Consider the following 22,228-nt stretch of genomic DNA (forward strand, 5'->3'; position numbering starts at 1 on the left):
TTCATTTTATTTCAAAACCAATAAATTAACAATATTACAAAAAGAAATTGACTAAACAGAAGTGCTCTGATCGTAGTGAATTGATATGAATTGATTGACATAAAAAAAAAACTAATTAGATTCATTACCTCAAGTGTATGATATTAAAAATATTTCTCTCGCTTGAAAAAAAAAAACATTAAAATATTGCATCAAAGGTTTTTAGTATGTAGTTTAAAATTATTTGTTTGGGTTTCAGATGATGATGAATATTAACACCGTGCGTCGTAGTCTCACTTGTGCACTCTGCGACAAGGTATTTACGCGGAAGGACAATTTGATGCGTCATACTAGAGTCGTACATCACGGCACAACTGTAGCCTGTTCTGTCTGCGGGTCATCGTTTGGACGAAGTGACGATTTGAAACGTCATATGCTGAGCGTACATCGCCAACAACCACCACAACCGGAGAATCCTGCGTTTAGACAGAACATGGTTACTACTACTACCGTCACAACTAATCAGCTTGTACCATCCAGCGCCCCCGACTTCAATCCAAGACCAGGACCATCGACTGCCCCCGACTACATTCCAAGACCAGGACCATCGACTGCCCCCGACTACATTCCAAGACCAGGACCATCGACTGCCCCCGACTACATTCCAAGACCAGGACCATCGACTGCCCCAGACTGTCCGATGATAACCCAACCCACTGTACCACACCTTATAGGTACGTTTTAAATAATAAAATCACCAATAAACTGTACAATCGTTTTAATTCAATATAATTCGATACATAACCTTTAGTATGATAGCAATAGAGTATTGAATTATCTTTGAACTCTATTGTTAAAATACTAGTAGTAATTACATACTTTATTCATTAATTTTATTTCAATACCAACTATTTCACAGTAAAAATATGAAATATATATTTATCTTTTTGTCACTTTCCTTGTACTATAACAAAACAATATATCATATTTCATTTTATTTCAAAACCAATACGTTTTACTATTTCACAGTCAAAATATGAAAAATATATTTATCTTTTGTCACTTTCCTTGTACAATAACAAAACAATATAGTATATAGTATATTCCTTATTATTACACTCTTTTGTTTAAAGTAAAAATATTTTTTTCATTAAGTGTTAGTATACTATTATTTTCTGTTTACTAGAAAGTACAGTGGGGTTGGTTATACCCCTGGCTATGCTCGGTTGTTGTTAATTAGGTTTAAACGTAAAAACAATATCAAAACAAATATTTTATAGTTTACGAAACTTATTTTTATTAAAAACAATAAAAATTCAATCGCTGAAATAACAACAACTCTGTAATTTAATAAATTGAGATAAACTTTAAGGATCTTGCTTAAGTTTAAGTACTACTCACACCGAATTTTAGGATTAATATATATATATTTTCTTTTTATACAGACTACACATGTGACGGTTGCGGGAGAACATTCTCCAGGAAGGATAAATTACGGAGACACACTCGCTTCAGCTGCAGGGGTAACGGATTTGAGATACTAATCAATCAGCCAGAGCCCAGCAACATCGTAGAGCCCTCACCCGCCCCACCATCCATCAGTCTGTCATCACCTCAGTCGACTAGTGACGAGGATGATGTTAATGACCAGAACGAAATTCCTGACAATTTGGCTCCACAAGGGTTCGAGGAGATTGAGACGGCGTTCAAAGGTCGACTTAAAACCTATTGTTTATCCGAGCCTGCCGAAAACACCGTCTCACTGCTGGAGTTCCTCAATGACATTCGAGATAAGGTAATCACACTCATGCGGACTATTTTAAATCACACTCATGCTATTAAGTGTAATATATTTGTAGAATGTGAATTTGTAAATGTTCATGGTGATACATGCAGGCGATCTTTCAAAACTAAAAATGTGCCTTTTTTTCAATCGTCTCACATTGACGAATTAGTGCAAGAGTTTATTCAAAATGTATTATTAGAAAAGGAAACATGTGAAATGAAAGGATCTGGCTGGAGCTTTATAAGGGTTTTGGACATGCAAATCCGTGTAAATGTCTATAGCCCGCTCAAAGGCAGTTCTTTCATTCAACTGCCGCATGATATCGCCATTAAAAAAGCAACGGTTAATGTGCTAAACGATGCGGATGAACGTTGTTTTGAATATTCAATACTTTCCAAATATTTTGATAATCGTCAATGTCAACTAACACCTAACATGTTCACAGCAGAAATTAGAGAAAGGGCAAATTTAAACTTTAATGACTTAATATTCCCTGTAAGTCTTAACCAAATCCGCACGTTTGAGCGCAATAATCCAGGTGTTAGTGTTAATGTGTATGGTCTGGATAAGAAGAAAAAGAATCATTTCATGGACCCGGACAAACACATTGTCTACCCTCTTCGTGTCGCAGATCGTGAGTTGGCCAATCACTTTGACCTACTCCTTATAACAAACGACGTCACTACCCACTACGTTTGGATCAAGAGCTTTACGAGATTGGTTTCATCCCAGCTGACTCTAGGAGAACATCGCCTTTACATATGTAAGCGCTGTTTTGCACACTTCGATAATCGGCCAACGAAGTTAGGTCTTAGAGGAGAGGAACGTCTTTTGGAGCATCAGCGATATTGTTTTAACAATGCTCCGTTAAGAACTGATCTTGCGGAAGACAAAACAATACATTTTAAAAATTTCGAACGCACTCAACGAAGTCGATTCACCATATACGCTGACTTTGAATGCGCACTCGTACCTCTTGAGCCTGAACAAACAATCGATCCTCCGCCAACTGTTCCACCGCCAGTATGGGATCCCGCATTAGCAAGAGGAGCACGTCGAGACCGACCTGGTGAAATGCACAATGCCAGAAATGTCCATGTACCATATGCATACGCCTATTACATTCGAGATGATAATAGAAATGTAAGTGATGGTGATACTGATGACAATGATCACACAGCTTTGACGTTCTCCAAATTGCGTTTGTACAGAGGTGAAGATGCCGCCCAACACTTTATCAAATCGATACGGGATGACGTACAGAAGATTGGTGATATAGTGTATGGGCAACGTCTGCCGAATGACCCTCCACGGTTAACACAGGTGGAAGAGGATTCTTTCCGCGAGCAAACAGTATGCTACATATGCAAGCGAGAATTCACAATACTCGACCCCCGTGTTAGAGATCACGAACACTCTCCTCCCTATACTTACAGAGGAGCATCACACCGTTCCTGTAATATCGCCACAAGGAACAGGACACTATCAACATTTATCTCCACAATTTATCCAATTACGATGCTCACTTTATCATCAGAGAGCTATCCGTTGATAAAGGAAATATAAATGTACTCGCAAATACGGAGGAAAAGTATATCACATTCTCCAAACGATTTAAATATCCGGGAGCAGGTCGGCAAGGTGGTCTCAAACTACAATTTGTTGATTCCTATAGGTTAATGTCAAAAGCATTAGGGACATTAGCATCAATCCTGCCGGCCGATAAATTAAAAATTACAAAGTCACGCTACCCCAATCAAGACAGTTTGATCTGCTTAGGAGGAAAGGGGTATTTCCGTATGAGTACATTTCATCGATGGAGGTGCTCGAAGAAGATGTCCTTCCACCAAAGTGTGTATTTGGAGAAGGAGTGAGTGATGCGGATTACGAGCATGCGCAGCGAGTATGGGAGAAATTTGACTGTACGACCCTCGGACAGTATGCTGATATCTATTTGGCGACTGACGTATTGCTATTAGCAGATGTGTTCGAGGGATTCCGAGAGATGTGTCTAACACATTACGGATTGGACCCAGCGCGTTATTTGACACTACCATCATATGCTTGGGACGTAATGATGTTCAAGACAGATGTTATCCTTGATACCCTACAAGATATTGATATGTATCTGTTTTTTGAGAAGGGTATTCGAGGTGGACTGACCCAATGCGTTACTAGACACGTTGTTGCCAACAATAAGTTTACCAGAATGGAAACAATTGGCAATGACCGAGACGGTCAGAACGCAGCAGCATCAAGTGAATATTGCGATGAAAGAGATGACGATACATTTATAATGTATTATGACGCAAACAACCTTTATGGGTGGGCAATGTCGGAACTGCTCCCTCATTCCGAGTTTGAGTGGTTATCACGTCAGGAATGTGACGACTTGGACATTGGAAGAATTCCAACAGATGGTGAATATGGATATGTGCTGGAAGTAGATCTAGAATACCCCAGAGATCCAGCACTGCACGATCGACACAGGGATTTACCATTCTGTCCCGAGATATGCAAAGCGCCGATTAACCAACTCCCATACTCGTTGGAGGAAATTATCAATAGTGGAGCAGGAAAATCGAAGAAACTAATGGCCACACTGATGGATAAGAGGGAATATGTAATTCACTATCGCTACCTACAACAAGCTATAGAGAATGGATTACGTGTAACTCGAATCCACAGAGTGATTCGTTTTAAACAGTCGGCATGGTTGAAACCGTACGTGACTATGAATACCGAACTTAGACAGCGTGCTGTAAATAAATTTGAGGTAGAAATGTTTAAACTTATGGTAAACGCTGTCTACGGTATGAGTCTTCAGAATGTGCGCAAACATCAAGATTTAAAGATTGCATCATCCCGCAAAACATATACAAAGTATGTAGCAAAAGCTAATTTCAATGATCGTATTTGGTTAAATGAGAATCTTGCCATACTGAATATGTCAAAAGTGCGGGTAGTACTGAGCAAACCCGTCTACGCAGGGATGTGCATTCTGGACCACAGTAAGAGGTGGATGTATGGTTTCCATTATGACATGGTAGATAGGTATGGAATCGATAGAATATCGATGATTTACATGGACACCGATGGCTGCCATTATTCAATACGTACTAAGAACGTATACCGCGACATGTTAGAACATTTGGACGACTTTGACACCAGTAACTATCCCCGGAACCACATTTGTTACGACGGAGGAAACGCTAGAGTTCTGGGGAAGTTTAAGGACGAAGCTGCCGGTGTGGCCATTAAAATGTTCATTGGTCTGATGTCGAAGCTGTATTGTTTCACGTATAGCATCTTAACGTGTGCGCCTGAAGGAGACAACGGAGATGGTGCCAACTGTATACCGCCGCCTGTGAAGAGAGCAAAAGGGGTAAATAGAGCAGTAGTGAAGCGTGATCTCACCATAGAAGATTATTTGAATTGTCTGTACAATAAAACTACTAAAAGTACAGACAATCAACGTTTTCAAAGCCGTCACCACATTTTATACACTGTTGTGGTGAAGAAGCGCTCACTGGCACCGTTTGACGACAAACGATACGTAATGCCAGAAGATGGTATCAACACGCTACCTTGGGGACACTATGCAATACCACCATTAAGGGTACCACAGATACTTGAGGGACCTTAACTACTGCCACTGACCCTTTAGTGGATACGATACTCTCCAATTGCGCCACAACCTCTGTCCCCATCATAACTGATATATTATTATTGATTAGTAGACCAAGGTCCGCATGAGTGTGATATTAGGTAGAGTTATTTATTGAACAGTCTTCATTAGTATTAGATTTTGAATACAATTCAAAGATGTTTTGATAAATAAATTCTTTAATTTTTTCCACTTCAAAGTCACGTGTAAATATTTCTAGTCACTGACTCCTCAAAAGTATGCATATATTTGTAAATAGTATTTTAGTTAATAAACAGATATATTTATTTCACAAATTCTGATTGTAATTATTTTCCTATCATTCATAGTATAATATTAGACTTTGAACAGCATTCATAGACTCTGAACAGAAATATTTTAATAATAAAGGGGAAAAAATCATTTTGTTTTCACATTTAAATAATCAGAGTCTATGCGCTTTAAACTAAAAATATGATAATAATGATGATGAACACAGGTAATAAAGTATAACAACTGAAAATATTGTTTGACAAAAGGAAAAAGTTTATTGGTAATAAAAAAATATATATATTTAAAAATATATATAATTTACAACAGTACAGTGATTAGTTTGTCTTGTGATACATTTGAGTAAAGAGTCTTTTGACGATTCTATCATTACGATCAGTAGTGTGTTCATCAAAGAGTTGAACAAAATCCATCATCTTCATACTGAAGTGTGTGCTGCAATACAGGAAAACCAAACAGTAGTGGGCGCAGACTGAAGACGTATCACCTTGAAGTCGGTATGGATTGTACAGGTAATGATGAGCGTTGTGTCGCAGGAATGTTTGATATAGTGGTAAGTATGGCGGTTGGCCGTAACTATCAAAATATTCAAGCATCCCCTCTCGATTCAAATAGAAAGCCACCCAGTGAGTCCCACCTTCATTGTGTGGATCAGTGTTTACAATTATTGCAGTGTGTGGTGAGATGCGTCGTGGGATTCTGTCAGCAGCGTAGACTCCAACATTGCGCACAGGAAGTGTGGCTAGATATTTTTCAATCTGTAGCGTGTTCATTCTACAGTATCATAACCAATAGTAGCAGTAGATGCTGTTTTTGTTGTACTGGTAGAGGTGCTAAAACAAGAACAGTAGTAGGATCTCGCATCTCCGCTGGTATCCAGACATTCGTCCAAATTTGTTGTCAAATGCAACCAACCACGTATTGCGACACAGTTGGTGAGCGCACATCGACTGTTTGTAGACTTGTGATTTCGACATCGTAAAACGTTTGTTGACATTAAATTATTGATTGAAGTGATTGATTCGCAACCAATTGCACCGATATCGATTACATTGGTAGTAACAAAGTCCATCACATGATGACGCTTTAAATATTCTTTCTTTTCCAATCCCTTGACATAAACCGTCGGTCTTTTTGATATACAATCAGTCAATTTGTTAAAAAGTTCGTAGTACGCAATATCACCGAACTCCCATCGTAGTCCGTGGCAGTGTTTTGTGAGCCAGTAGCTTTCCCTCAGTTTTTCATCTGATAACTCTGATCGATCGTAAGGTGGTTTAGCAATATGATGCATAAGTAGTACGCCGGTGTCGGCTTCCAAGACGCAAACTTCCTTCAGTGTATATTCATTTTGATTGTCCTTGAAACATTGAATGTCCACAATGATGGGTGATGATATATTCAATTTCTTGAATGCTCTGCGTAAACGGTCCATCTCAAACGAATGTTTATTGAAGACTGATCGATTAACCGCCAAAGTCCACAATTACATTGCGCTGTCGATCAATCTCGATAACATTGTCAAACTCGGCATAAACCAAACAGTTGACAGTTTCGGTAAGCGCGTCGTCGAATCCGAGTTCCATTCGAACACTACCGTTACGCACCAGATTCCAATGTGTAGTGTCACTTGCAGATAAATCTGGTGTTAGGTCGAATGCCATCAGGCAGTATCCTTGACCAAAATCTTCCCTACTGATAACAGTGCCGGCATCGCTAAAATGTACACCAGAACCGGAGAACATCGAATGATATGCCATAACATATTTATCCTTTGATTTTTCAAAGTGGGGCTGTAACGGTTTTGATGGAACTTGTTCTCCGTCAACATATAGACAAAAGAAGTTTGTTTTAAAATGTTCGAAGTTGTAGGGATTCTTTTTAAAATCTCCATTGTATGCGGCGTTCGTAACCATTCCCACTATGACGCGTTTCGGCACTTGGCCGAGAAACATATTGTCCAAAGTCTTGTTACGTATTCCAGAGGGTAGTGTGAATGTTTTCAGCTCCACTCGTGTGATTGGATATTTTGCCGTACCAGTCTGGAGTGTTTTACTGTGCGCCAACAGTGCGGTGGGACTTATTTTGCATCTTCGAATCCAGAGACTAATATCGACAATATGTACCTTGAATTCACCAGCACTGGCCATAATGGAGAAAGCATCTTTTGATCGAATAAATTTAAATCTCAACTCTACGCCATTTAGCATGAACTTATTCTGATTGCAAATATCCACATGCAAATGTCCGAGCATATCAATCTCACGGCTTTTATTAGTTAGTTCCCGTCTCGCTTTGAGTCCTTCATTTTCTTCCGCACAATCGTTCATGTCAATTCCATCGTCAGTGTACCAAAGACTGCATGTTAGATGTGATTTTCTAGCATCGTATCCATAGTTCATTAACGTTTCAACATACGCTCGATATGCGTATGTGTTGTTTTGGGGAGTAACAAGTTTTTGATTCATAAACATATCAACTTGACTGAATAGTGAGTGTAACCAGTTATTGACCGGCCCAACTGTTTTCGCCTCTTCGTCAGTAGTGACCGCAGTTCCGTTAGATTTAACAATAGACGCGGTCAATTGTATCATTGTTTGTGAAAGGTCAGTGTATTCATCACCATTACCCGGAACTACAAACTCTATTGGCGCATCATCGGTCAATGTGGATATTGGTTTGTACTGGACCCATTTGCCACTTTCAATACTCGTCTGCGTAGGTGGTAAGGAGAATAAATCCAGCTCGGTTTTGACACACTCACATGATTTTTGATGTAGGAACGACATTTTTTTTCTCCTCCTTCTTTAACTAACTAAAAATATCAATAGACTTCGAATTTTTACTGCGACGAGTACGTTTCTTCGGCAAAGTCACCTTCTTCCTTGGCTCTACTCCTCCTCGTCGTCGTATCCTCCCTACTAGTCTCTTGTGTTTCACTCCTCCAACTCTTCTTCTTCTTCTTCTTGATGTAGACGTCCGCACCCTAAGAAGTTTAGCCAACGACTGTGGTGTAACAGGCTTTCTGCCACGGCCACGCATTGCGCGTTTCGCGTTATTCTTACGCGTTACGCGTCGTTTCCTCGCGCCAATGTCGCCGCCTCCGCCGCCATTAAGCATAATACGTTCTATCTGTTCGTCAGCTTTACGTTTCAACGATCCAGTAAACTCTCTAAGTCGTAAGTTGGCGGCTGATTTTGGATCTGTAATTTTACCACCTGCCAGATCGGTTAGGAATCCAACACTGGATCTTAACGCTTCTTGTCCCACCGATTTTGCTCCGGACTTGATCAGTGGCGCGATAGTGCGAATCATACCGCCCAGAAAACTACCGATTCCATGTCCTCGCTGATATGGTGCACCGTGAAATACTCGATCGATAGCACCGCCAGTCTGTTGTAATTGTTGCCGTCGGTAGTATGCCAAATAGGGATCATTCAGATTGATTATCATTATTGCTGCTGTTGCTGCTGCACTCTCCTAAAATGAAGTTTCACGTACGACGTTCCAAACATGAATGGCAGTTTTTTCCCTGTGTGATCCCTCAAGTCGATTTCCACTGTTTCAAATGTGGATTTCATAACGGGTACATAGTGCGGACTTGTGAATGACACTGAATTGTACGAACCGTACTTGTACGTATCTATATTGATGTTGACTATATTCAATAATGGCGCTGTAGTGTCGCCGATAAATTGTGGCTCTATCAAGTCGCAATACACATAAATGTGCGCTGGAATACCCAATGCGAGGTTTGGTGCTTTAGAACCAATCAATTCGGTAATATTGGGTTTTAATATATTTTTCTCGTCATAATCGAAACCCAACTGCTGTGATAGTTTCTCACTCAGACTCACATTCGATACGTTTTCGTTCATGATCCTGAGTTTAACTCTGTTGATTCTCGTGTCGTATGAAAATTCCATATAATCGTGGATGTCTTCATGTTTGTTTATTGTATTCAATAGATCATCAAGATTCCTATAGTATCCGCCTGTAATTTTAACAGCGAACTGTTCTGTATCACGGATCGTCGATCTCGCTAGTAAACTATCATACTGAAATCGTATTGTTTCGTCATCAACATTGTTTTCATTCACCACAAATGAACAAGGATAGTGAATGTCCACCAAAGCCAACTCCCACTTGCCGTCTAATTGGATGTGTTTGGACAAGTGTGTGGTATAACTGGTCACTGTATTTTGTGGGAAATATTTCATAGAACTATTGCTGGGCAATGTCATAAAAAATTGACTGATACTACTAGACATGCTGTATATCGTGCGCAGCTACCCAAGAGTTAAACTCGTCTCCGTAACCTTCCCACTTCACTAGGTATCGCTTACTGTGTCCTCGACCTTTAGTCTCTATTATTTTATCAATCTTAAACAAGTGATTGTCGGGTAATGTAACTTTTTGTATTTCCTCTTCGTAAAACTGTCCATTCAATTCTTCACCATTGAGATCGGTAAGTGTGTACAAAGGTAGTGGCGTAAACACATTCACTCGATGTATCGAAAACACTTCTTTACTCCAGTTTGTCTCGTAGCCTTTGCTAAATCTCCCTTTCTCCCTGGCTATTCGAACTGTATCACCTACTTTTAGTTTTGGTTTCACTCGTCGTGGTATCCTTTTAAACATATGTTTTAATACATTGTAGACGACATGTTTGTCACCACCGTCCACGTCTACAGGGCGTAGTCTATTGCCCAAACTCCTGTGCACACTATTGTTGTACGCATTCACCAATTCTTCCAACACATTGATGTAACGATAAGTGTTTTTATGAGTCAAGTATCGCCACATACGAGTCTTCAAGGTCTTATTAACTCTTTCGATCACCCCGCTTTTGATATCAGGATTTTGTGTGGTTACATATTTAATTTTATATTTTTTAAACAATCGTACGGTCTTTCTACCTGTGAATTCACTCCCTTTGTCGGTTTGTAAGCACGTTGGTGTTTTATTAGCTTCTTTGAAAATATCCTCAAAAGCGGTAGACACCTCAGCACCTTCCTTCTTCTTTAACGGTCTAACATAAAGACGCTTACTAAACACATCAATCACTGACAGCAAGTAGTTCAAACCATCATTGTATTTGCTCAATCCTCGCATATCGTTTAAATCCGCCTGCCATAGTTCATATGGTCGAAACACCATATAAGGATTGCGTTTAAATCGTTTACGGACTGGTTTATGCAAAGTATAAGTGTCTTGTGTTTGTAACCAATCAACTATTTTACGTTTGGAAATATGTTTCTCTCTCGCTCCTCGTACTAACGGAGCTACGCCGCCATACGAGGCAGGATCGTTTGGATTATAATACAACTGTTCCATTGTTTACGGTTCGTACTGTTCCCAATTGTTGAGTGACTGCACAATCGAATCTTGAAGTACCTCTCTTCTCACTGCACGGTGATCAGCCACTTGCCTTTGTGGATACGGAGCGTGACCCACCCGCCTGACATATGCAGACTGTAAACGATCTGGTAATAAATATCTCCTTCGCCCTGTCACTGACAGCGCGGCTGCCCCCCCTCTTGCCCCATCATCAGGCTCATCCATTGTTTCTTCTACCGAGTCATATACTGATTCATCTGTTGCCTCATCAAACGTTAAATAGTCCAACGCTTGTTTGTTATGTATATATTCTTTAGGGACATTCATCAGTTTCAATGCGCTCAACATTTCGTTCCATCCTGGCGGTAATGAATGTGCCGCTCGAACTCGTACGATTGCATGTGTCACATCGACTAAATTGGATCCTGGTATTTTGTTACCCTGTATAATCACTTCAAAATTATCATTCCAGCTAATCAAACTGTCGTCGCGTGTTATGAAGCGCAATAAGTTTCGAGCGCTATCTTTATAAGTCTTTGAAAATGTTTCAACAATTTCCTCTATTTGTCCAGGGTAAACACGTCGCTTGTTATGTTCTTGCTGCCCATACTGTCTGTCTCTTTCACCAGCCTCGTTAATCTGATCACCTAGTTTGGTGTTCACAATGGGGATACTAACTGGTTCACGATTACTTGACGCTACGTTTAAAAAACGATGTAACACTTGACTGTACAACTTCCATTTATCACTATCATTGAGTTTTTTATTATTCATTATCTCTTCCATTTCGTCATCCAAACTTTTGTATGAACGTTCAGTTGAAAGTGACTGTTGATTAGCCGGCGATTTTAAACGATCAAATAACTCTTGTGGAACAATGACCATTTTTCGTGCATGCTCCATTATCGTGTAACTCTGTGTAACTTCACGCACGGTGTCTCAGAATAGAATGACAAATCTTTATATGTATGTAGACGTAGGAGTCACCTGATTAATACAAATTTTAGTTATTTAAAGCTGATTGTACAACTGCTTGCAACACAGTACTTAATAATAATGGGATAATAGTTCCACCTCCTTTTTGTACTAAATATTTGCGTTTTTTATTCCAGCATTCACCTCGTTTTACAATTCGACGAAGAGTAGTCTTGTGTCTTCGCAATTTTTGTTTTATCTTGTCTGATAGAGGAACGTTACCTCGTAACACATTGTAAATACATTCACAAACTGTACGAATAGTACTCAAGTTACACACTTTTAATAGCCCTTTGCGCTCTTTTGGAGTAGCCTCTATTAACACTTTGAGAAGCGCTCTGTCCTTCCTCAAGCACGACATGATGATAACTAAATTATTTTGTTTTCCTATTTTGTTTCGGCATATACACAAAATGATTATCATCATCTGGAAATATATTACTCTGTATTCGCATATCGTCAGGTGTTGATTGTTTCAGATCTATCAATAGGTAGCCATGTGGTTTACTTGTTGCATCGGTATATGCCTCCTCGATAAACTTTGAGTTTTCTGGATGGATTTGTCTAGCTAAACACTTGATCTGCACCCTATCTCTAGGATTCTTAAAACATACTAAGTAATGCGCATTTAGTGATATGTCTCTCTGGCCACGTCCTTGGTGGAAAATATTTTGAGTTATAAAAAACACACTAATATTCCTATGGTGACAACCTTTTGTAAATAAATCAACCACTATGTTGTTTGTTTCTCGCATCATATCATCTATTACCACAAGTATCGGTTGATTACCGTCAAAGTCTTCCATGTTTGGTAGACCTTCAATGTATTTTATTTTTGAGTTTAATGAATTACCAACTCCTCCTCCACCACCGCTACCATAATGCCAGTATATGCTAGAGAATAATGTGTCACACATTTCTGAAATATTATCAATAAACCTTGAGACAAACACTGATTTACCACTACCTGAAGGCCCCGCCACAATGGCGGAGAATGGGTGTAACCACTTCAAAGTCATACTAACTACTGATACCAATCACTCATTGCTTTAACTATAGTATTACCTTCGGGTATAAGTCAATCATTTTAGTCATGTGTTTATGTTTGTAAATAAATCAAAAATTTATTACTTACAAAAACTATCAAAATCTACATAGGTTATTTTAAGAATATATATACATACATTTTTTTTATTTACGTCTTGATGTTTTCTTGCTTTACAATATTTACACAAATTCCAACGGAGTGAATGATGCGCCGGGCCTGGGTGAGCGTTTCACCAAGCGAAGGCGATCTCCGAAACCGTTGTTGTAGCGATCGATGTCGGCATTGCTCACCACATCATTGAAGCGTCTCGGCAGATAGACTCTCAGGTAGTAGTCATCTCCCGTCTGGGCCTCAAGGATGACGATGATTGTCTCGCCGAATGGTGTAACCGCTCTCTCCATCATCGTTATTAGGTATGGAACCTCATCAATCAAGTCGGTCAGTCTGGTGTATGTAGGCGAGTTGTTCTTGCAGGTGTTCAATGCAGTCTTCAGGTCCATCGGTGTAGCCGCCTCAGTGGTCATCACGTTGTCCATCTCAGCAATGTTGCTCATAGTGTGTGTGTAGTGGAAGCTGACAGTGCTGGTGCTAGTGGTGAGGTGTTGATGAACTGGAGCAGACTGGCATTTGTCTCAGACAGACTGGGGCTTTTTATTCCGATCAGCGGCCATTTTAGTTGGTGGGAGAGTGGGGGTGAATAATAATGAACGCAGCTGTTTTAACACACGTGCTAACAAATGTCTAGAAAAAAGAGTTGGTTGTCATATGTGGATAGTTTATGGGCACATGTGTTCATTAATTCCTATAAACATGTCTATTGCTTTTTACGTACCACACGTTTCTTCGGTTTTACATCTAGCTCGTCACTTTTGCATGGTGTAACAGTTTGAGTTAATCCCGTGAGTTTTGGAGCACCAGTTTTTTTATCAACCCACATGTTTTCGATCTTTTCAATTGTTTCATTAACACTCTCTTGTACTGTTTTGTCTTTGTCCAAATATAAACCGCACATGAACTTCATGTCGACACCTTCATACACTTCTATTTTCAATAAAACACTTCCTTTGTTTGCTGGATTTTGCACTGCGTACATATTACCTTTATCCATCCATGATACTATGGGACAATCCGCTGGCGGCTTGGGTACCCATCCTGACTTTTCCATCTTGGTCTTAGCCGGGGGACTCTTCCTTTTCTTCGTACTACTTGTACTGTTTGTGATTGGAGTCTGTTGAACTGCGTTGTCCGTCATACCGTCTATCTCTTGCATAAATGATTGAATGTATTCGTCAATGCTGCAAGAGGGATTCATACTCACACTGTTCGGCTGCTACACTGTGACTGACGTGATATGCAATGAGTTAGGGGTGAGGTGAGCAAGCTACTGCAGGTGTGCCAACAGAATATTTTAATAATTTTTCAAAACATGACTCGTGGTTTAAATTTTGACACTCTCTTATATGTTGTAACCTTAGCAGAATAGGTTTACGTAATAATGTTTCAGTCTGTTTTATTCTTAGTTTAAAACGAATACTATCTAAATGTGAGTAGCATCTTCTGTCTTCATAGTCCGCAAAGTAAAATATAGTAACTATTGGACTTGAAAAAAATACATTTTTCTTATAATTTTTCGTCATATGTACGCTATTTTTGTCATTGGTTGATATTAAAGTTTTCCTCGTAGAATGTGACTCTTGCACGTACTATCGCACTTTTAATAAAAAGATTCCAACGTAGATCATTATTGATTCGTTTAGCTTTTTGTAATTTACTCATGGATATATTTATTACCACTCTTGCACTTCCATACATAATTATGTGTGTGTGAAAAATATCACTAGGGGGGGGGGGGATATTGCAGCACTACTCCCACTACTTTCTCAGTTGGAAAGAGTGGGGGGCTCATAGTGCTCTTACAGACACGGTCATTCGACATTCCGTCATCAGGTTAGTAACATGTCTCACTTCCCTAGTGACATATCTGACGAACAGTTAGTTTCTGCTTGTAAGGCCGCAGAAGAAAAATTTACCACGGAGGAATATAAACATTTGGATGACGAGTCGTTGGAATGGACCATACGATGGTCAAACACTTCGAGTCAACCTAGAGATGAGGGTGAAGCTCAGCAACTGGAGATCATCAAGCAGAATCTTCGATATATGAGTGCTGAGCTAGAGCGCAGAAGAAAGCTGGAGCGTGAAGAAAACCGCATGATAATGAAGATGACAGATGAAGAGTTTCTGAGATGGTTGAATAGATAGTTAGTTTAAGATTTTGTAATAAAATATTAAATAAATAGTAATAAAAAAAATATTAAATAAATAGTAATAAAAAAAAAAAAAAAAAAACAACAAACAAACATACAAAATAAACTGTTGGTCCAGAATCCACAGTGATGCGGAAATAACCTCTCACTAGGAGAGAAGTGGTGTCCCATCGTCCTTCCCTCACCACCTGTTTCAACAGATTAACGATGTCTAGACAGGGTGATTAATGTGTGTGTGGGAAGGAACGATGGGGACACCCCTTCTCTCCTTGTGGTGACTGCCACTATTGCATCACTGTCTTAGCTATGCCAAGACTGTATGGAATAGTTCTAATTATTAGTTTGTTTGTTGTTTTTTTTTTTGTTGTTTTTTTGTTGTTGTTTTTTTTTTTATATATATATATTTTTTATTATTATTAGTTTACAAAACTTAATTCTACTTTAATTACTACTTAAATCTACTCCTCCGTGTCTTCTCTCCGCTGTATAGATGCGATTATTTCTTCCACCATGGGGATAAGGGTTAGTAGGTTACTCAACCTAGCCTCCTCCTCGTTATCCCTAGGTTGAGCTAACCATCCTTCATTTAGTTCGGTTGTTGCCTCCAAATGTATTTGGAGCAACTCCTCCATCGACAGCACATTGATGACGTACTGTTGGTCTTCCCCCTCCTCCTGCTCGACGTTATTATCCTCCAATTCAATCCTCGCTTCGATGACGTCAGCACTCGCGATAACCTCTTCATCCGTGATGGATAAATTACGCTCGCCATGCGTCTGCTGAGTCGCCGCGGTCTCCAATTCGGCGTGGTGTCTTGCCACTGCTTCATCAGCGGCAGCGATGAGTTCTTCGTCGGAGAACATGTTGTCTGTGAATGCTTGTAGTGTGGAAGCGCCGTAGCTACTCCCCTACACCAGCGCTCCAAGCGGCAGTGTTATGAAACACACACGCAAGCACACACACGCACACACCAACACACCCACACACACACACACACACACACACACACACACACACACACACACACACGCACACACACACACACACACACACACACACATACACAGGGAAGGGGAGGAATATCCTCCGCCAGTTAGTTCCTTCCCCCTGTGTCAACAGATTGATGAAGTCTAGACATGGGATTAGTGTGTGTGGGAAGTATCATCACAATGATTTCTCACGATGTAAAGAATAATTACACTTAAAAAATTAAGGAAGGGGGAGAAGTACCCTCTGCCACGTACAACATGTGTATTAATTAGTAATTACACATTGTCGAATAAAAAAAAAACTAATTGTAATTACTCATTACAAAAGAAAAAATTGTAAATACTTATAACAAAAAAAAACTAATTGTAATTACCGTACTCATTACAAAAGAACAAATTGTAAATACTTATTAAAAAAAAAAAAACTAATTGTAATTACTCATTACTGATAAAAAGCTAATTGTAAATACTCATTAAAAAAAAACTAATTGTAAATACTCATTACAAAAACAAAAAAAAAACTCATTGCACGAAAAAAAAAACGCATTACACAAAAAAAAAACTCATTACATAAAAAAAAAAACTAATTGTAATTACTCATTGTAATTACTCATTGTAATTACTAATTACCTCCGGTCCCACTCCGCCCTATATGGTACCGGGCAATTAGACCTACTTACATTACAATGTACATTGTTTTATCAAGTAGTCAAAGGTTCAATAAAATATCAGGCGTAATCAATTTAACTGTCGCCCGAAGTAGTTGAGTCAGGTGATGGGTACATACTTTCCATCCAGGTGGGTTATATAAATGGGGTGACGGGCGAACCACTACTTCCCCGTAAATGACGTATCAACTGCCAGTCATTCTACTGAAATGTATTTCCAGTAGTTATGGTAGTTCTATTTCTAACTGGAACTCACGATTTATATTTAGAAATGAGTAAATGAATAAGTTCAAATGCGTCTCCGAATGTCATTAAATGTATTTACATTTACATTGTAAATGTATGTGCATTGTATTGTATGTGCAGTCGCTATTGAATTTCATCCCTTGATCCTAGCTCTCCGCGTAATAGCCCCATAACGTCCAATAATATAGCATGTATGACGGAACATTGTCTCCTGACACTTCGATTGCCTGGGACTGGCCTGGGCCTCAAACCATTGGACAGTCTTAGGTATTCGATCAAGAGACAAGTTCTACCACACAGACAGTACAGTATAATCAAGAATATAAATAAAATTAGAGTTTTGTCTGTACATTGCTCAGAATCATAAACTTTAAGGTTATTTTTACGTTTTATGCATTAAAGAAACCGAAACAAGTCATCTAAGTTTATGTCTGTCTTCCTGTCTGTCGCGGCCCAAGAGCCATTTTACGCGGCCTTCTCCTGAAAAAACGAGAGTACCTATCAAGGTCCAAATGATTTTAATGTATTCACTGGATTGGCGAGATTGTCTTTAGCCATTAAAATATGGCGTCAGTACTTTGTAAATAAAATGACGGACGTTTAAAACCCCAATTTTGTGCGATTTTTTTTAAAGTTTTCTCCCAATGTTTATCACATATTCATCCATGAAATAACGAACAGCTGTTCGAATCAAGATTATTTCTTCTAGCTGTCACTGATATGTTTACATTGAATGTTGTTTACAAATACCGCAACCATTTCCTATCACGTTTTGAAAGCAAATCCAAACCAAGCAAGATTAAAAACTATTTTCCTTACATAACGGATTTAATTAATCGCGAGTGCAATAATTTGTAGGGTAACTGTAAATGAAAATAGAGATTCTTTGTGTATAAAGTTGTTCTTGAGACTTGATAACCGGGAAAAAGACCTTGAATCAGTGTTGTATATGGATGGGAAACTTACATTTTTTAAATGAGCGTTTTCAGTCAAGACTCGGCACACGACCGACGCGTGTCTACATGTCCATAGTAAAAATAAAAGTAGGCCTACCGTGTATTTATGTTTTATTCGTCATGTGTATAAGAGTACAGTTCGTGTATGTGTTTCAAAAACTTCAAGACGCACCTAATGGGGAAACTCAAGACCTTATATTAGGACTGATGATTGCGATTTAATTTCGCCGAAATGCATCTCCTGTAATAAGATACATTAGGATCGACCGGCGGACACAGGTAATTTAACCTTTTATTGATTGCCATACCGATCCGGAACAACAAACAACATAAAATGAAGTTATGTATAATAGTTTGGCCAGCATATCTGAAAATATGCAAACCAACTGCTGTTCTTTATATAAGAAGGTTTCAACCGAATACCATAAGATCCCCGTGCGTAGAACGGGTACACAGCTAGTCAAGAATAAATAGACTTGCCTTTATTACTTGCCTATTATGAACATGGAGACATGATAAATTTTTTTTATTACCAAGCAATCTGAGATTCATCAATGGATTCGAGAAGTGTTAAAGATTACCTAATAATTTGTTAAGCATTCAAACATGAATTTTAAAACAAACACCATGTTATTAATTTTAAAATTCTTTTCTAAGATGTAGAAACAATCAAATTAAAAGAAGTATTTTTACCCAATGAAAATGTATGTTTTAAGAGCAGTATTGTTAAATTTTGAGTTTTCTTACCACTGAGTAAGAACTAATGAGAATCATATACAACAAATCGAATGATACAACCGTCCCCATTAGTTCTTAAGTACATTTTTCTCAGAATGAAACCGGGAGCCCTTTATTTAGTTGTGGAGCACAACAACCCCTATCCGTGGACGGTCTTGTATTATAATCACCTGTGATACAGTTTTATCGCCCAACTCAACAGAAAATACAAGCACCCCAATGGTAAGTATAGCCTGTACCTGCAGTAGTTACGACACTTCAGACCTCTAGCCGTCACGCCAGTTATGTGATAGTGTGAGGCCATTGTATTGTAAATGTCGGCTACATTTGTGGTCCTGGTACAGTTCATTGATCTGTTTTTGTATCCTTTCTCTTCTACGCCCAAGTAATGGAAAATTCGTAAGTTTTTGAAGTGAATGTTTGACAACTACTTGGATTTCTTACAAATCAATCCATCTGGGGTTATCACTTGCTTAGGAGTTTAAAGAATGTAAGGTGCACGGCATTACCCCGAAAGGCATAGTTCCGAAAATAATGCAATGCCAAGGCTCTTCTGAAAGACGCATGCTCCAAAGATGTGTTTCGCAAGAGATCCGGGCTTTCCACCGAAATACACTGCTTGGAAACAATATTTTGAAGCAGTGCATTTCAGAGTGAGATTGACGCAAATTCTCTTTGAGGACTTTCGGAGCGAAGTCTGGATCTCGCACTCACAGTATCTCGCAGACATTACCCACAGTAGCTTGTATCACTTCTTAATCTGAACCACTCTTAGCTGGACAACAAGTAACGTAGATCTCAGGCAGGTACTCAGAGTGATAAGCAGAAAGCGAGAAGCAGGCACTTCGGTAATTAAGTTTCTCGTTCCGTCCTCAGCCCTCGTCAAGGTCACAGTCTGCTGCGTGGTGATAACACTTATCACTGCCTCAGCAGACAAAGGAGAGACTTATCAGCGGCGACGTGACGACAAAGTAACCGCTGTCTTTGCGGAGGTTGTGAAACATGAAGTTGTAAGATCAGTGTTTGGTCTAGACTCAGGTTTATTGAAGGTTTTGACCAGAGTGAGCATATTCAATGGCGTAGCCCAGGTTCTGTGAGGTGTTTGTAGCTTATAAAATTATTTGGAAAATTTGATCATTCTGTTTTAAAAAATGAATTCACCGTGTTGTTAGTCATGATGTCGATACTAACGCTCGTCGTCACGTACCGTGGATGTCTTTCACGGGTGACTCTATAGTTTGTATGATGGAACTTGTTTCCTGGCCAAGTCTACCAGGGACTGGCCCTGGCCTTAAACCATTAGGCAGTCATCAGGTATACAAATTGTAACGTGACAGGATCCATCGTACGGAGTATAGTAGGCATAACATGATTGTGGTGGTTTCAGTTGTTGATGAGAACACCAAGGTCGTTCTAGGACTTTGGCATTGTCTAGCAAGTCGACTTTGACGTTGTCGCAAAGTTCCAGTGGCTGAAAACCAACTGGAGCAGTTTTAGGACTATGCCCTCTTCATTCTGGGATGGGATTGCAGCCGCGGTAGGTACTTTTGTACTAATTTGTGAAATTATGAACTGAAATGTTGCCGCAACTGGCGTTAAGGGTAAGGTAGGTTGGGTTTTTTTTTAAAGCGCAATTTATTCTTGCTGACGTAGAACCAACCAACCCACAAGTGTTACAGAAGACTGAAATTAGGTTCAATTGGCATGCAAGGGGATGCTACTTCAGCGTTTTCTACTGATACATGTAATACACATGATTACAAATGTTTAATGAGTGTTTCCTCTGTTTCCCAGCGGCCGGGAGCGCAGACAGAGATACAATGATGGCTCCCAGTGTGGGGGAGGGAGGCCAACGATCTCTACCCAACTTCTGCGACGACAGCAGCGCTGAGTCCAACGGCAAGGAGAACAGGTGAATTGAGAGATACTAGAAATGTTGGATTGATGATGTCTAAACTTTGACTATAAGTGAAAGTAGACATTACATTCCCATGTCAAAGTTGATGCCAGTTTTAAAAAATAAAGTACTTTACTTTAACCACCGACAGAGTGATGAGAGTTACTGATATTTCAGTCCAATACAACGTTCTTAGCAAGCCAAACTGAAAGGACTTATTGTGAACTATTGCATCTTTTGTGAAACACTTAAGTCACAGTATAAACAACCAAGGGAGAACAAATAATGTAGACTTTAGCACAATCTTGGAGTAAGTTACTTAGCTCATACAACTAACTTCGTTTAGTGCAAACCACGGATATGTTATATAAACATTTTAAAGCACAGAGAAGAAAATGTAAAATTATGAATAGGTCAGAAGATAGATGTAAAAATTTGTTTTTCTATTATTTTTTATCAAATATTCTGAAAAAGGGAACCTATACATTTCATAATTACTAAATATATTTTGCCGAATTTCCCCAGTGTAAGTCGGTAGCTAAAGGGTTTGTTATTTTGAAATGTTTTGTCTAGTAGTAGTAATGGACGTTCCCCCGTGCGGTACCGGGTTAGAATAGCACCGCAGCCTTCTCGGGCTTGTCGTAAGAGGCGACTAAAAGGGTGACCGACGAACTCACTGGGAGTCCCTGGGAGTGCCCCTGTTGTGTTGCAGGGGTTGATGTGTGCTCTGCACTGCCAATGGAATTTATCAGTGGGTCGTGAGAAACCAGCCACATCAGTCCTTGGTCAGGGAGTGTGGCATGGATGCAGAGGTCGGGCTCTGCATTGCGACGGGCGACCCCCGGCATGTCAGGTATCCGGTGCTGGGCAAACGGAGGTCGGGCCCCGGGGAACCGGGGTAGGGGTTTTTTGTCCCCAAGGGTATACCCGTTCCTGACTGATTCCGAGCCGCTCCTTGCCGCACGATGCGCTGGAGAAAACACGATGAATTTTAATACAAATCCTACAAACACATCATTGAATAGGAGCTCCAATGAGCAAAAAGAAACGTCTGAAGTGGAGCAGAACCCCTTTGATCGAAGCTTCAAGCTTAAGAGGTCGCCACCACCGAAAAACGTAAGGACATCTCCGCCACCTGCACCTTTCAAGTGCTCTACGTTCCCCCCGTTAGGATCTCCTTCGGAGAGTGGAGCTGGAAACAGTGCAGAAAATGTTGGCGATGTAGATGTCGAACTGGCATTGCCGGGAACTGTTGTAGGGATGCCGAAGGAAACCTTCACAGCGACGTCGCGGTCGGAAAGCTCTGAGATTGTGCTTCTGCGTCAGGAATATCTTGACGCAGATTGTGACGTACGATGAATAATCATTTATAAAGAAAACGCCTCAATATATTTTTTCTTAT

At 39.7% G+C, this 22,228-nt stretch overlaps 1 protein-coding gene across 1 annotated transcript in view; it reads left to right on the top strand.

Annotated features, from left to right (window-relative positions):
• Nucleotides 1–22,228, top strand: part of LOC129003862 (rab11 family-interacting protein 4A) — a 186,501-nt gene that overhangs the window by 78,656 nt on the left and 85,617 nt on the right. Inside the window, exon 3 of the mRNA XM_054432188.1 lies at nt 20,724–20,841. Within this exon, the coding sequence (XP_054288163.1) occupies nt 20,724–20,841 (118 nt within the window). The remainder of the gene's footprint in view (nt 1–20,723; nt 20,842–22,228) is intronic.

This window comes from Macrosteles quadrilineatus, unplaced genomic scaffold (assembly GCF_028750875.1).
Source record: "Macrosteles quadrilineatus isolate MER2022 unplaced genomic scaffold, UCM_ALF_1.0 Scaffold_9__3_contigs__length_116548681, whole genome shotgun sequence".
Taxonomy (NCBI): Eukaryota; Metazoa; Arthropoda; class Insecta; order Hemiptera; family Cicadellidae; genus Macrosteles; species Macrosteles quadrilineatus.